Below are 14,071 nucleotides of genomic sequence, written 5' to 3' on the forward strand. Positions count from 1 at the left end.
AACAAAATAAATGTAAATCAATTTAACAAGTGTGTTTTATTCTTTGTGTTGAAATGGGTATAGTGATCACCAGCTAAAGCCGCGACCCTACCCCATGGGGTACGATTTTTTCGCTGCCTGTGCTCTGCCGACACGCACAGCATACGCTTCAAATTGCTATAAATAAAATATTTCTTCTGAATTTGTTGTTGCACACTGTGATCTAACCGAGAGAAAATTAGAAACAGATAAGAATTACCTTATCTGCTACAATTTCTATTCATAACTATAAAATACGTTTGTTAAATGAAAACACTCGGTATATGGTTACTACTAAGATTATGTGAATATATTTATTTATTTTTAATTAAGCCCCATACAAAGTAAATCCTACTTTCCCGCCCCAGGAGGCCTGGGATTGGGCTCGATGCGCAGAAGTTGCTTGTGCTGGCCGATCATGTGCTCAATGTGGTTGCATTCGCGCAGATGACCCTTGAACTCATCGAGAGTCTCGTACAGCACTGGATAGAGAGCGGGTAGGAGGCCATGATCCAGCGTGGGGAAGAGATGGTGGAGCACATGATCGCCAAAGTGGGTGAGGACCAGGAACTGTGACCACTTGAGATCACCGCGATCAATTATTGTGTCCACCTGAAAGAGACCCCAGTCGCGATCCTCGCGATTTGCATCGCCCTCGTGATAGATTTCCGGATCGTGATGGGCAGCATTCAGACCGATCACACAAAAGCTAAAGCTGGCGATCGACGTCATCGCAAGCCATGTGCGCACGCTGATCCAAACACCCGCAGATCCTCCAGTTCCCAGGTATATAGCGATGGGTATACTCAGCGGCACCAGATCGTGCCAGTAGAGGATGTTCGTGTGGCGCAGCGAGTAGAAAATACTGCAATAACCATATCAATCAATCAAAACGATCACTGATTAGACTTTGTTTACGATCGCCACCACCTCGATCACGATCACTTACCGTGTGCCCATCTGTATAAAGAAGGCCAGGGCATAGGCCACCGGTTCTGTGACCCAGGACACGTAGCGCATCACCTTGCTCTTGATATGCGGATTGGGCACCCAGCACAGCAGCGGCTCGAACATCGAGAGCTCCAGATCGAAATAGGAATTGGGATAGATGTGATGGGACAGGGCGTGGGACACTCGCCAGGCGGCGAAGTTCATCAGACCCAGGTTGAAGGCGTACATCTGCCAGTTGTCCCGACGATGGAAGTAGTTGTGGGACACGATCACCGTCCAACAGAGGGCCACACCCGCCAGGACCAGAGCTAGAAGGCTATCGAACTTGGCACTGGCGATTCCGAAAATGAAGAGCGACACAAGGACGCCGAAGTGTATAAGCTACGGAGAAAAAATAGATTAAAAGAAATTTTAAATAACAAAAACATAAAAAAAAAAAAAAAAATTATTTCTTTAAAAAAAAAAAAATTTCTTTCTGTTTTTTTATATTTTATCCAACTAAATAACCGACATGCTACTTTAAAAAGACGTGAAATTTAAGATAAGTATTTTTTGATTCAATTACTAATAAATTTCGTGGGACTCGAGAGGCTCACCTAATCACTATATGTAAATTATAAGAAATATATAATTGATATGATCTAGTATTCACGCCCATTTTCTATTAATTATTTTAAAGTTTCAGCACTCACATCACTCTTTCGTTTTGGCCGCTTGTCCACAGTCTTCAGCTTTTCGCGCACTCGCTCCTTGAGGGTCTTGTAGAATCCCCCTTCCTCCAAAGTCAGGGTGTAGATCCTTGGCTCTGCTGCATCCCTAACCCGGTATTTGGCAATCATCTTCTCGGGAGCCGTCGTAAGATGATGTGCCTCAAAGGCTTCGGTTATGTCGGTGCCCTTGGTCTCACGTATCCAGAAAGGACCGCCAGGATGTTTGTCAATGAACTCGGTGAAGTCATAGATGCCATCGTAGATTCGCCAGAGTCCTTCCGCGCGATCGTCCTGCCGTTTGCCCTTCTGCCAGCTATGTGTGGTGATCAGGGGCGAGTTTCGGTATGTGGGGAATTTGGTGGCGATGCCACTCTTTTTCCACTCCTCAATTACCATTTTGAAGAGTCCTTTTGATCCTTGAGGTCCTTGAAAAACACCGATCCACCGATTCTGGAACCGACACGCTGCGATTCCAGCAACCAACTGAAAGGCACCGACAATGGCAAGAGGATTTTATGCGTAGCGCCAATCTCGGCAGATTATATAAACCGAAAATCGATTCCATTTTACAGGCAAAACGTTTCCATTTTGATAAGAGGGCGGCCTTATCAGCGGAGCGCCGTGGGGCCACAGCTGCCGGCTCTTAGCTATTACCTCTATCTAAATCTCATATTTCTTTTAAACATTTTGTCCTAATCAGAATTTCACTAGGGGAAATCACCTAGTGGGCATGTCTGCCCAGAACTCGTCGACAATAGGTCAGTGCGGTGCCCATAAACATTGCTATATCATCGCAGAAATTTGAGGCTTCGCTTGGCTGACGAAGGTCTAGCAGTTATAATGATTGTTAGGGGTAGTCTTCTCTTATAAAGATCCCATAAAAAATGCTTTATAACTTGGACAAAAAAAAAATTTGGTTAAACACGGTATTAAAATTATTAAAGTCAAGTAGTACTTTGGAACCTATGTAAGAGATATAAGGGTTTTTAGGGTATTGAAGACTAGTTAAAACTTAGGTTTTCTTTCTGGTAGATTCTTATTTAGTCTATTAACCTTAGTCCATTAAACCCTATGTTAGACTAGCAGTGAAAATAAGTTTGCACTGAATACCATTTACATATTATTTCATTTCCAACTGACCCATGATAAGAAGTGAGAGGTAGTGAGCGGAAAGCTTTCGATCTGCGATACTCTCGGATCAGAGCTTTACTAATTGATCGAGCAAGCGTTATACGAAGACAAAAGCCGAGCGACGCTCCACATAAAAGTTTAGTAGGCGCTACGTAAACAAACTCTGCGGTTTGTCTTCATTTGAGGGGGCACCGAACGACCGGTTCTTTCGGTGAGTACTAAGTTGAACTTGGGAATCAATCAGCTAGTTATCAGCCACGATTAGGCATTAGCATGCAAAGTACTTTCTTCGGTTAATGCTAACTCATTTTATTCTTGTAGATCGATTAACAAGCTGTGCACATAATGGCGCCCAATATTGAAGAGGATGTGGCCTGGAAGGTATCGGGAATATCGAGGACCTATCCGAGTTATCGCCAGCAACGACCCATTACAAGTGAAAGGTAGGTATCTGGTGGATTTGAAAGTCTTTCTACAAAGAACTCAAATGAAGGGATATTATAATTTTATCTTGCTTAGCTGGCTGGAGGGCAAACATGCAGATGACGAGGCCGAAGGTCTTTGGCGCATTAACGATAAGCTTTATGACTTGAGCGACTTTGCCGCTCGCCATCCGGGCGGTGCCTCTTGGATTGAGTGCACCCGTGGCACAGATATCACGGAACCCTTCGAATCTCATCATATTGAGGAGCGAGCTCGGGGAATGCTAAGCAAATTCGAAGTGCGACAGGCCACGAAGCCAAGGAACTATAAATTCACCCTCAAAGAAAATGGTTTTTACATGACCCTAAAGCGGAGGGTACGGGAAAAGCTAAGAAAAATCGAGTACTCCCCGACCAAGAAAACTGGGGTACGAATTAGATTTTAAGAGTCTTGAATTTACTCATAAACTACTAGTTCCTTTACAACGATTAACTATTTTTATAAATATATATATTTAATAAGAAAGCTTTGTCTTGAAAGTTCCTATTTTCTACTTTAATTATTATTGAATATTATCTTGTTCAATGGTATAAGTTGGATAGAATCCGTTTTTCCCTCATAACTTTCTTAACTTCTTTATATGGTATTCCTCCCTGTAAAGATACTACGGGACTAGATAAATGTAAAATGGTAAAACAGCAAAATGGTAAAGGTTGTTTTTAAAATTTTTTTTAGTTGATAAGAAGCGGCTTTTTTTTATGATCTATTCTATTTTTTTTAATCTTTCAGTTCCTTCACTTGGGCATCCTAGTCTCCGTTTTCATCTTTAGCTGGGTAGGCACAGTCCTGGACTCTTTGGTCTTTCAGGGACTTGCTGGCTTGGCTCTTTGCTGGGTGGCCACCTCCACACACAACTACTTCCATCAGCGGGATAATTGGCGGATGTATACCTTTAATCTAACGTTAATGAACTTCCGGAGTTGGCGCATTTCTCACGCCCTATCACACCATGTTTATGCGAATTCTCTGCATGATCTGGAGATGTCCATGTTTGAGCCATTTTTGTGCTGGATTCCCGATCGTCACTATGCAAGTAAAATGCAACGATGGATCTCTGTGGTTATATCACCAGTGGTGTATGTAGCCCTGTTTCAGGGACAGTTTATCCTGCGGTGAGTGAATTAACTAGCTCTGTTCTACATGGTATTAATAAACATTTTTTTTATTTACAGCATGGCTCTCTCCTTAACTAAAAGCAACCTTATGCACTGGGATGATCTCATAGGTTTTACCCTACCAATCTTTTTATATGTCTCCACTGGCGTTGGTCTGCTTGCCACTCTTGCTAGCTGGCAAATAATCGTAGCCGTGGGCAGCTTTATTTTTGGACTTGTGGGCCTCACAGCAGCCCATCATGATCCTCGAATTCTACACGATGGAGACACCCAACGTAAGGACATTGATTGGGGTCTTTATCAGGTGGATACAATCATAGACCGTGGAGATATCAAGTGGTCGGATCTCTTGGTGCTCACCCACTTTGGAGAGCACGCCCTGCATCATCTATTTCCCACTCTCGATCATGGAGTACTCAAGCAACTCTATCCCGAGTTAAGGAAAACCATTAAAGAGTTTGACGTGGAACTCAGGGAGATTAATCACTGGGGCCACATCAAGGGTCAAAATCAGCAATTGCTAAGGACCAAAAAGAATCCCCTGCCACCGGGTAGTAAAAAGTTGAAGTAGAATGGGTTTGGGTTAACTATGATAACTATGATATATGGAGGGGAATATTTTGTTTTTGTAAATAGGGACGATTCAGGTTAAAGTAGCCCTACAAGTAAAATTAATTGATCTTAAATATTTTTTATATTTTCTCTTATAAAATTCCTTGTTTAACTATCAAAACAATTTGTGCTCTTATCAAAAAGGTTTGCTCGACTCTCTTTCAGTTTTAGTTAATGAAATTTAAAGCTCTTAGAGCGTTTCCGCTTTTTAATGGTGTTGGTTATGATACCTAAAAACCTTTTTTAAATCTTTTTACGGCCCACCAACATTTTTTGCATCATTTAATTACTTTAAGTTAATTGAGTTACTTCTTTAAGTTGAGACTTCAGCTGGTGTTGAGAAAAAGTGATAGTTTTTTTTTGAGTAAACCCCCATAAATGGTAGACAGCGTCAAATGGTGATATGGAAATGTGTTTTGCTGAATCATCGTGACAATGCAAATAGGAGTATTGAGCATGAATCGATTAGAACATTAATTTTAAATGTTTTTCGGAATTCTAGAAAAACAAAAATATATAAAGCTTATACTAAAATGTTATAGGGTTATTTAATTTAATTAAAAATATATTTATAAATATTAGGAACCACAATTTCATGTTTATAATATTTGTTGGGCTATGTCTGTTATTATAAATAAATTGTTATACGTCTAATTTTGTGTTGACTTAGAGAAAATAAAAAACTACAAATAATTTGAAACAATTTTTTATGGGAAACACGTATAACTCATGATATATATTGTGAATAGCAAAATAAGTTTAGATTAAAAAAATAAAAATGAATATAATAATATTAAAGTGAATTTGACCTTGAACTTATATTTTTCTAAAGTTCTCTTAAAAAGCTGCAAACTTGTTGTCAAAGATATTTTCTTAAATCCCCCGATAGCAGGTTTATAAACCGAAAGAGTCGATTTAAACTTTATAGAGCACCTAGATAAGAGTATCAATCGGAATGGAAGAGAGTCGATAAAGAAACTGTATGCCTAGTATTTATAAGGTTCATTATGAATTGCAAAAACAATTGAAGTTGTGAAATTCAATACAATAACAAATATATTTAAGTCCTATTCTATTGTTCATTCAAAATTGTTTTTACCCCAATTGCTTAAGTACAAGTACAATCTCTTAAAATTCGAAGACATTATAATTCAGAATTCCCTTTCAAAGTACTTTATCACATAATGGTCAGCTTAACACCTTAAGGAAAAGGAAAGAGTCGAGTTAGACCTTTAAGAGAGATAAGATAAGAGTATAGTTTGGAATTGAAGGGAGTCGATAAGCCAATTAAACGACTAGCAACTTGAATTTTTTACCCATAAATAGCTAGCCGCATGCCCAGTTCTCTTCAGTTTTTAGTTCGACATTGACCGGAGAGGTCAGGCAAAAAGTTTATAAAATGTTCGCGGTTCACTCCGTACTTTTGTTGCTGCTCGGTGTGGTGGCTTCCACCCAGGGAGCCAATATTCTGGGGCTCTTCAGCAGCCACAGCCAATCGCATCTGATCATCCACATGTCGGTGGCCAAGGCCCTGGTCGAAGCTGGACACAATGTGACGGTGGTATCGATGCTGAAGCCCAAGGTGACGCACAAGGACATCCACCTGATTGTGATCCCGATGAAGGATGAACAGGAGCTCATTATGGAGAACCAAATGACTGAAATGGCCGGCCAGAAGAATTCTCTCGTGAGCACCATGATTCGACTTCTAACTGGCATGGAAGTGATGATCAATGCTCAGGCTGAACTGCTCTCCGATCCGAGGTTCCAGCGAATTTATGAGACCAAATTTGATCTGATGATATTGGGTTACTTTATCAACGACTTCCAATTGGGAGTTGCCCATAAGCTAAAGGTTCCCGTAATCATTGACTGGATGTCAGCCCCTGTTCCAATAATTGACATGTTTACTGGTAATCCCACAGAGGTATCATATGTGCCCTTGCTAGGCACTGTTGGAACACATCCATTGAGTTTCTTTAAGAGAGCGGAAAACTTTGCTAAATTCCTGTTTTTCGAGTATATTATGGTTGTCTTTGATTTCAAAATAAACCGCATATATAATGAAGTCTTCCCGGAGAAAGATCAACCAACTCTCAAAGAGCTGAGAAAGAATATCTCGATAGCCTTCGTCGGATCCCGTTTGATTGCTGAGGGTCCCATTCGACCACTGGTACCTGCCATCATTGAAATCGGAGGAATTCAGGTGAAGGATAAGCCGGATCCGCTGCCCAAGGATATCGATCAGTTCTTAAACAAGTCCACCCAAGGAGCTGTCTTTCTATCCCTTGGTTCCAACATCAAAAGCTCAACGGTGAAGCCGGAAATTGTGCAGACCATCTTTAAGGTCCTGTCGGGACTGAAAGAGAACGTTATCTGGAAATGGGAGGACTTGGAGAACACACCCGGCAACGCATCCAATATACTTTATAAGAACTGGCTGCCCCAAGATGATATCCTGGCCCATCCGAACACCAAACTCTTTATCACACATGCCGGAAAGGGTGGCATCACTGAAGCCCAGTACCATGGAGTACCCATGGTGGCCTTGCCTATTTTTGGGGATCAACCCGGAAATGCCGCAGTCATGGAAAAATCGGGATATGGCCTGGCTCTCGATCTGCTGACCATTACCGAGGATACGCTGAGGGAGGCCCTTAAGGAAGTTTTGGAGAACAAGAAGTACAGCCAAGCTATTGGAAAGTTCTCCGCCTTATACAGAGATCGACCCCTCTCTGCAAAACAATCGGTGGTTTACTGGGCGGAGTATGTCCTAAGACATCATGGTGCCCCCCACCTGCAGAGTCCTTCGGTGCATATGAATTTCATTGAGCTCCACAATCTTGATATTTACCTTCTAATTGCAACAATCCTGGTCTTGTTTGTACTCCTAACTCGTCTGGTTGCGAAATTTGTATGGAACAAAATACGGGGCAAAGCAAAGATCTCACAGTCAAGAAAGAAGCAATAAAATAAATTAAATAATAAGAACTGTTTATGTATTATTTATAGAAAGTTAAATATTTTAATAAAAAAACAAAATAATTTTAAATAACTATTTCATTTCTAATTACTAACTATTATCGTTATCTTCGCTTGATACGTGCTATCAATAGTTAAGATGGCCTAGTAATATTGTTTTGGCACCCCAAAGGTGGTTATTATTATAATAATATTGAATGAGTTTAAACCGCTCCAAAAGTTGTTTAACCATACTAAACTTTTATTTTAGTTTGACTTTCGACGGGGTTAGTTTTATTTGACTTTGTCAATCTTTATAAGGTTACATATTAGTACAGGTTTGTAAATCAAATCTGTTTGTGTAAAAAGTATTGAAAGGAAATAGTAGGATATACATTTGTTTCTTATATTTTGCTATCAACAATCATATAAAACCACCATCTGGCTAAATTACATACAAATGTAGGCCCTCAAAATTCGCAACAAACATGATAACATATGACACGATTTGCGATTGATAAGCTTGCAGTTTATTTCAATTTAAAGCGTTTAACCATGACTCAGGTCGCAGACACGCGATACGTTGTTAGACCCTAACGATAGCTATAAATCTATTGAGATAGTCTTGCCCGGTAGGACAGACCCTATTCAGAATTCCGTGATATGCCCAGTCACCCCGGCGCAGCTATACAAATTAAACCTGTATCAATTCAGATTGTTGCTGACGACATCTGAGGCACAGTTCTATATAAGCTGTCCCGCTGGAAAGATCGAAACTTAGTCGTTTGTTGTGAGTTCCATTGAAAAGTTCATTTATTGAGATGAAATATACTACGATTGTGCTTTCGTTCATATTACTTCTGGGCTCGAAAGACCCATAGAAGTGATGGAGCTAATACTTTAGGAATTTTTGGTACCCACAGTCCTTCCCATGTTATCGTGCATATGGTTGTGATGAAAACCCTTGCGGATCGGGGTTACAACATTACAGTGGTGACCCAGATGAAGCCCAATTTGGCGGAACATGAAAATATCACAGTGACACCGGAGCGAAAAGTTCATCCCGTCCCGATGACCAATGACTTTCAGCTGGGCATTACCGCCAAGCCTCACTGTCCGGTGATCATAACTTGGGTGGGCGTGCCCCTGCTTTTTATCCTTCTTGCATGCCCGGCTTAAATGTGGCCCTAGAAGCGGGTCAAAACTCCATGATGCTTACTCAAAGATTGGGTAACTTTTTCAGGCATTCCATCCTGGACATAGTCATTAAACTGTTGAATTTAAAGATGAACCTAATGTATGAGTATTATTTTTGCTAAGTTACTTTAAACTTTGGCTTTGGTCGTTGGTTGGATAGGCACACACTGACGGCGAAGGAATTGGAGGAGAACATCCATGAGGTCCTTGAGAACCCATCGTATCGAGAGACCATCGGTAAGTTCTCCACCCTCTCTATAGGGATCGTCCTCTAACAGCCCGTCAATCGGTTGTCTACTGGACCGAGTACGTACTGCGTCACTAGGGAGCCTATCATCTACAGAGTCCCCTCATCCACATGGACTTCATAGCCAGCAATAATCTCCATGTCCTTGGAGTAATTCTTCTCGTGAGTCTGGTACTTTGCTGATACTCATAGTCATATATAAATTCGTATTTCGCAAGATTTTTAATGTTGTGCTTGGCCATAGTTATCAAGAAAAAACCCTGCCTGCCAAGCTTAAAAATAATAAATCGTTATGCCATCTTGTCATTGCGAATTCGTTATATCAGTTGGCGTTATGAAATGCGAAATTGCACAAAAGTGTTGCTGTGGGGTCAGTGATCAAGTATTATGTTCTGTTTTGAGGAATACCCATTGATAAATTAACATTAATAAAAAAACAACTGATAATACCTTTCTTTTATACTTTTTATAAGAAGCAACACTGATAAAGACTACTAGAGAGATAAAAGCTTTGCTGGAAAGCATGACTGCGTATAAAAAAGGCATTTCAGGGGCGTAGCCTACGCTTAGTCTTGGGGGTTCAGCCCCTTAGAAAGTATGCTATACAAAATGTCTTTTAAAAACCCCTCTGAATAAAGACCTGACTCAGCCACTGTATATGTGTATATGTAGGGTTAGATAAACACTGGGGGCCTTGAAATTAATCGTTTGCAATTTTTTGGTGTCGCACAATCTTAAATACTTTTTGACCAGGAGCGGATTATGGCTTAGTAAGGGATTAATGCACAGTAATGCTTCTTAATAGAATAACCTAAGAATCTTAAACCCTTGCTATCTGCAATATAACTCAAGTGCCCCCAGAGACCTGCACTTTACGTAAATAATTTAATTATACTGATGTCATGCACCTTTAACAACCCGGCAATTAATGAAATAGCAACAAAGACTCCCAGACCTAGAACAACACTCGCCGCACTCAACAGGTTGCTCCCACAATCCCCCACAGCGATTATTTTTAGAGGCCTCCCGCTCAGTAATTCTCACTTCTCGAGAACTATTCCATCCCATCGGGTCATACCGATTCCGATTCTGTTCGGATTCAATTCTCAGTTATTCGAGCGGCATCCGAGGCAGCGCGTGCCGAACGCGTATTGTTTTCCAAATCTGTTTTATATTATTTAATGGCTCACTTGGGTGTCTCTATATAGACGAGGTATTTCGGATATCTATAATTGTTGTGTTGGAGTCGTCGGGGGAGTGTGCCAATTCAATGAAATAATAGTTAACCTACAAGTTGACATTGACAATGAGACAAGGTTGCACTTTAACCCATGTACATGCAGTTCAGACAATTTAAATATATATTTACTCTGGTCTATTTTAAAGTATAAGGTGGATTTATCTGGTTACTAGTGACTAATAAATGTGCCTTAATAACAAGGTGACTGTTTACTTAGAACACGAAAGGTGTAAGCAATTAAAAAATATAGGGCACATGCATTATAATAAAACACTAAGTAATGTATATATAAACAAATCCTTGTTTAACATTAATGATGAAATAAAATGTTCCACAAAACGAGCACTTTTGTGTGGAATAGATTGCACTTTAACCCTTCACGAGTTTAACAATCTTTAAAATATTGTCTGTGGTCATTTTTAAATGAGCAAAGTCTAAAGTGCAAAAAGAAAAGAGGAACGATTTAAGCAAACTATTTGATTTCCAAGTACAATATTTTTTTGATATAAATATATGTTGAATCAAAATTGTTTAAAAATGATCAAATATGATATCATGTACTAGACTTCCTACATAAAAGACAACGTGTACTTCGCTTGAGGTACACGTAATAACTAGTTAGCAAACTCTTTATGAAATTCATGCCACTGAATATAAATATAAATATATATACTTTTTGCAGATTAAACGATCGAAGGAATCTTATCAGTGCGTTATCGCTGAAACCAACTGAGTATAAGATAGCTGCCGGCTGCTTGCAACCCAATCAGTTTCCATTTGTACTTGGACTTGAACGGAGCTAGTCATGACACAAAACCGGAGAAGCAGTTGGATCGGCTGCAGTTTGGGTGGCCTTCTGGTCGCCCTTCTGGCCCTGCAATCGATGCCTCAGGGCACCGAAGGATCCAACATCCTGGGCGTCTTCACCAGCCACAGTCCGTCGCACTTCATCGTCCACATGTCCATCATGAAGACGCTGGCCGAGAAGGGTCACAACGTGACCGTGGTCTCCTCGATGCCACCTAAAGTGACCCACAAGAGCATCAAGCACATTGTGATTCCATTGAGTGCCGAGGATGAGAAGGTCCTCAACGATGGCATGATCGGTATGGTTAAGGAGAAACCCTCGATTTGGAACACCTTCAAATCGATCTTCAGCTCGCTGACCTTGCTTATTGATAAGCAGGTGGATGTTCTGGAGGATCCGAAATTCCAGGAACTCTACCTCAACAAGGGCAACAAGTTCGACGTGGTCTTCGCGGGATTCTTCTTTAATACCTATCAAGTGGCTCTGGGTGCCCGGTTCAATTGCCCCGTAATTATTTCCTGGCCGGGTCCACCCATGTTGATGGTCAACGAGGTTCTGGGCAATCCCGAGCTCTCGAGCGTTCCGCAAATGAATGTTGCCGGCAAACCGGGACAGCCCATGAATTTCCAGCAGCGTTTGCAGAGCTTTGGCAGCACTGTGGGCTTCAATGCTCTTGCTCTCTTCCTGAACTACAAATACAACGGGTTCTATGAGTGAGTTTTTATCAATAGATTGAGAAAATGATATGATAATCCCCTATCTTAACACTTTAGGCGACTTTGGGGCAAGGACAAGTCAATGCCCAGTTTTGAGCTGGCCAAAAGGAATGTCTCACTGGCCTTTTGCAATAGCCATGCCATTAGCGAGGGACCCATTCGTCCGAATGTTCCTGGTATAATCGAGATCGGAGGCATTCAGGTGAAGACCAAGCCTGATCCTCTACCGGAGGACATCAAGGAGTTCCTGGAGAAGAGCAAGCATGGAGCCATACTCTTTAGTTTGGGTTCCAATTTGAAGGGCGAACACATCCAGCCCGAAGTAGTGTCTACTATTTTCAAGGGTCTGAGCAGCCTTAAGCAGCAGGTGATCTGGAAATGGGAAGATTTGAAGAATACACCTGGCAAATCGGCGAATATACTGTACAAGAAGTGGCTGCCCCAGGATGATATCCTGGCCCATCCCAAGATCAAGCTTTTCATCACCCATGCGGGTAAGGGCGGAGTGGCGGAGGCCCAATACCATGGAGTTCCCATGTTGGCTCTACCCGTCTTTGCCGATCAGCCGGGAAATGCCGACAAACTGGTGGCGAGTGGATACGGTCTACAGATGCCTTTAGCGACTCTGGATCTGGATGAGTTCAAGGTGGCCATTAAGGAGGTCATCGAGAATCCCAAGTTCGCCCAGAAGCTGAAAACCTTCTCACAGCTGTATCGCGATCGTCCTCTGAGCGCCCAGGAATTGGTGGTCTACTGGACGGAATACGTGATCCGTCATCATGGTGCACCACACATGCAGAGTCCCCTGGTCCACATGAACTTCATCGCCAGCAACAACCTGGATATCTATATCCTCGCCGTTCTGGTGCTCTACATCCTCTTCCTCATCAACAAGATCGTGTGGAAGTTCTTGTGGGGCAAATTGTTCGCCAAATCGAAAAAGGATTCTCCAAAGAAGAAGGTGAAGAAGCAGTAGATAGGTATATAAAGGATTATGTGAATTTTATTCTTAGTAACAAATTGAAAATTAACCGCAAAACGAAAAGTCAAAATAAAACTTAAACAAAAACATCTACAATGTTTTATTTACCTTCAAAATGTAAATAATTAAGAACATACTAATAGTGTAAGAAGGTATGTACAATTAATATGTACATGGTATTCGCTTATCAAAAATCAACATATCATTATAAACTGCCGAATATCTTATCATTGCACTATCGTTATCAGCGATTATAACCAGTTACATTCAAGTGACGCCAGTGGCCTGCATTATATCATTTTTGCTGAACACTTAATGTTAATAACAGTGACAACTATTTACAGAGCTAGAACAATTATTTCATTTGTCGGTCGATAAGGGAACCCATTCTCTCTGAAAGCGATTATCTATAAAAATATCAACTCTCATGTTCTCTGCCTTTGGTTACGACTGGTTTTTTGCATAAATTATTTGATGAGACGAGCTTTGTTTACGAAATTAGTTGTTTATAGTTGTTCCCTTCTTATTTATTTTAAAGCACTATATGCATTTATGCTTGATAAATATTTTTAATTACATTGTTGGGGTATACATATTTGATCAAATATTTAGCATTTCAAAAACTCATTTCACCAAAGTCGGTTAAATATCCCAAGGCCAAAGGTATTCACCTTATTGGAAAAAAATTCTTTTAGTTTATATTTTTTTAGCCTTGACTCAAACCACGCAGCTTTTAGTAAGCTTTTGAATAATTAAAATAACGTAAGCAACGTAAGATGATCGCGTAACCTATCGATCGGTATATAACTCTATATCGTAAAATTATAGAAGATTTCAAGTTCTATAAATAATATGAATATAAATAAAAATTTTGAAATATTTATCTATTGACTATCTGAT

The 14,071-nt window shown here is 40.6% G+C and overlaps 4 protein-coding genes across 7 annotated transcripts; 3 read left to right on the forward strand and 1 right to left on the reverse strand.

Moving 5' to 3' along the window:
- Positions 1-301: 301 nt before the first annotated feature.
- On the reverse strand, positions 302-2,169 carry LOC119548081 (cytochrome b5-related protein). Its single transcript, XM_037855166.1, has 3 exons — positions 1,662-2,169; positions 968-1,350; positions 302-883 (listed from the first exon to the last, which is right to left on the reverse strand). The coding sequence occupies exons 1-3, from the start codon at positions 2,073-2,075 to the stop codon at positions 370-372; spliced, it is 1,311 nt and encodes a 436-aa protein (XP_037711094.1). The 5' UTR covers positions 2,076-2,169; the 3' UTR covers positions 302-369.
- Positions 2,170-2,889: 720 nt separating this feature from the next.
- On the forward strand, positions 2,890-5,698 carry LOC119548492 (cytochrome b5-related protein). Its single transcript, XM_037855767.1, has 5 exons — positions 2,890-3,021; positions 3,132-3,253; positions 3,330-3,660; positions 4,023-4,405; positions 4,466-5,698. Exons 2-5 carry the CDS (start codon positions 3,156-3,158, stop codon positions 4,977-4,979), a joined length of 1,326 nt encoding a protein of 441 aa, XP_037711695.1. The 5' UTR covers positions 2,890-3,021; positions 3,132-3,155; the 3' UTR covers positions 4,980-5,698.
- Positions 5,699-6,390: 692 nt separating this feature from the next.
- LOC119548454 (UDP-glucosyltransferase 2) lies at positions 6,391-8,072 on the forward strand. The gene has a single exon (XM_037855718.1). It carries the CDS (start codon positions 6,420-6,422, stop codon positions 7,989-7,991), a length of 1,572 nt encoding a protein of 523 aa, XP_037711646.1. The 5' UTR covers positions 6,391-6,419; the 3' UTR covers positions 7,992-8,072.
- A 703-nt stretch (positions 8,073-8,775) lies between these two features.
- On the forward strand, positions 8,776-13,234 carry LOC119547534 (UDP-glycosyltransferase UGT5-like). Of its 4 annotated transcripts, none has more exons than XM_037854429.1 (3): positions 8,776-9,415; positions 11,348-12,186; positions 12,247-13,234. In XM_037854429.1, the coding sequence occupies exons 2-3, from the start codon at positions 11,471-11,473 to the stop codon at positions 13,163-13,165; spliced, it is 1,635 nt and encodes a 544-aa protein (XP_037710357.1). In that variant the 5' UTR covers positions 8,776-9,415; positions 11,348-11,470; the 3' UTR covers positions 13,166-13,234. The 4 variants fall into 4 exon arrangements, with proteins under 4 accessions (XP_037710357.1, XP_037710359.1, XP_037710356.1 ...); XM_037854431.1 differs by lacking the exon at positions 8,776-9,415 and adding an exon at positions 9,458-9,587; XM_037854428.1 differs by lacking the exon at positions 8,776-9,415 and adding an exon at positions 10,484-10,638.
- The last annotated feature ends 837 nt before the right edge of the window (positions 13,235-14,071 follow it).

The sequence above is a fragment of the Drosophila subpulchrella genome, chromosome 2L, assembly GCF_014743375.2.
Source record: "Drosophila subpulchrella strain 33 F10 #4 breed RU33 chromosome 2L, RU_Dsub_v1.1 Primary Assembly, whole genome shotgun sequence".
NCBI classification, from domain to species: domain Eukaryota; kingdom Metazoa; phylum Arthropoda; class Insecta; order Diptera; family Drosophilidae; genus Drosophila; species Drosophila subpulchrella.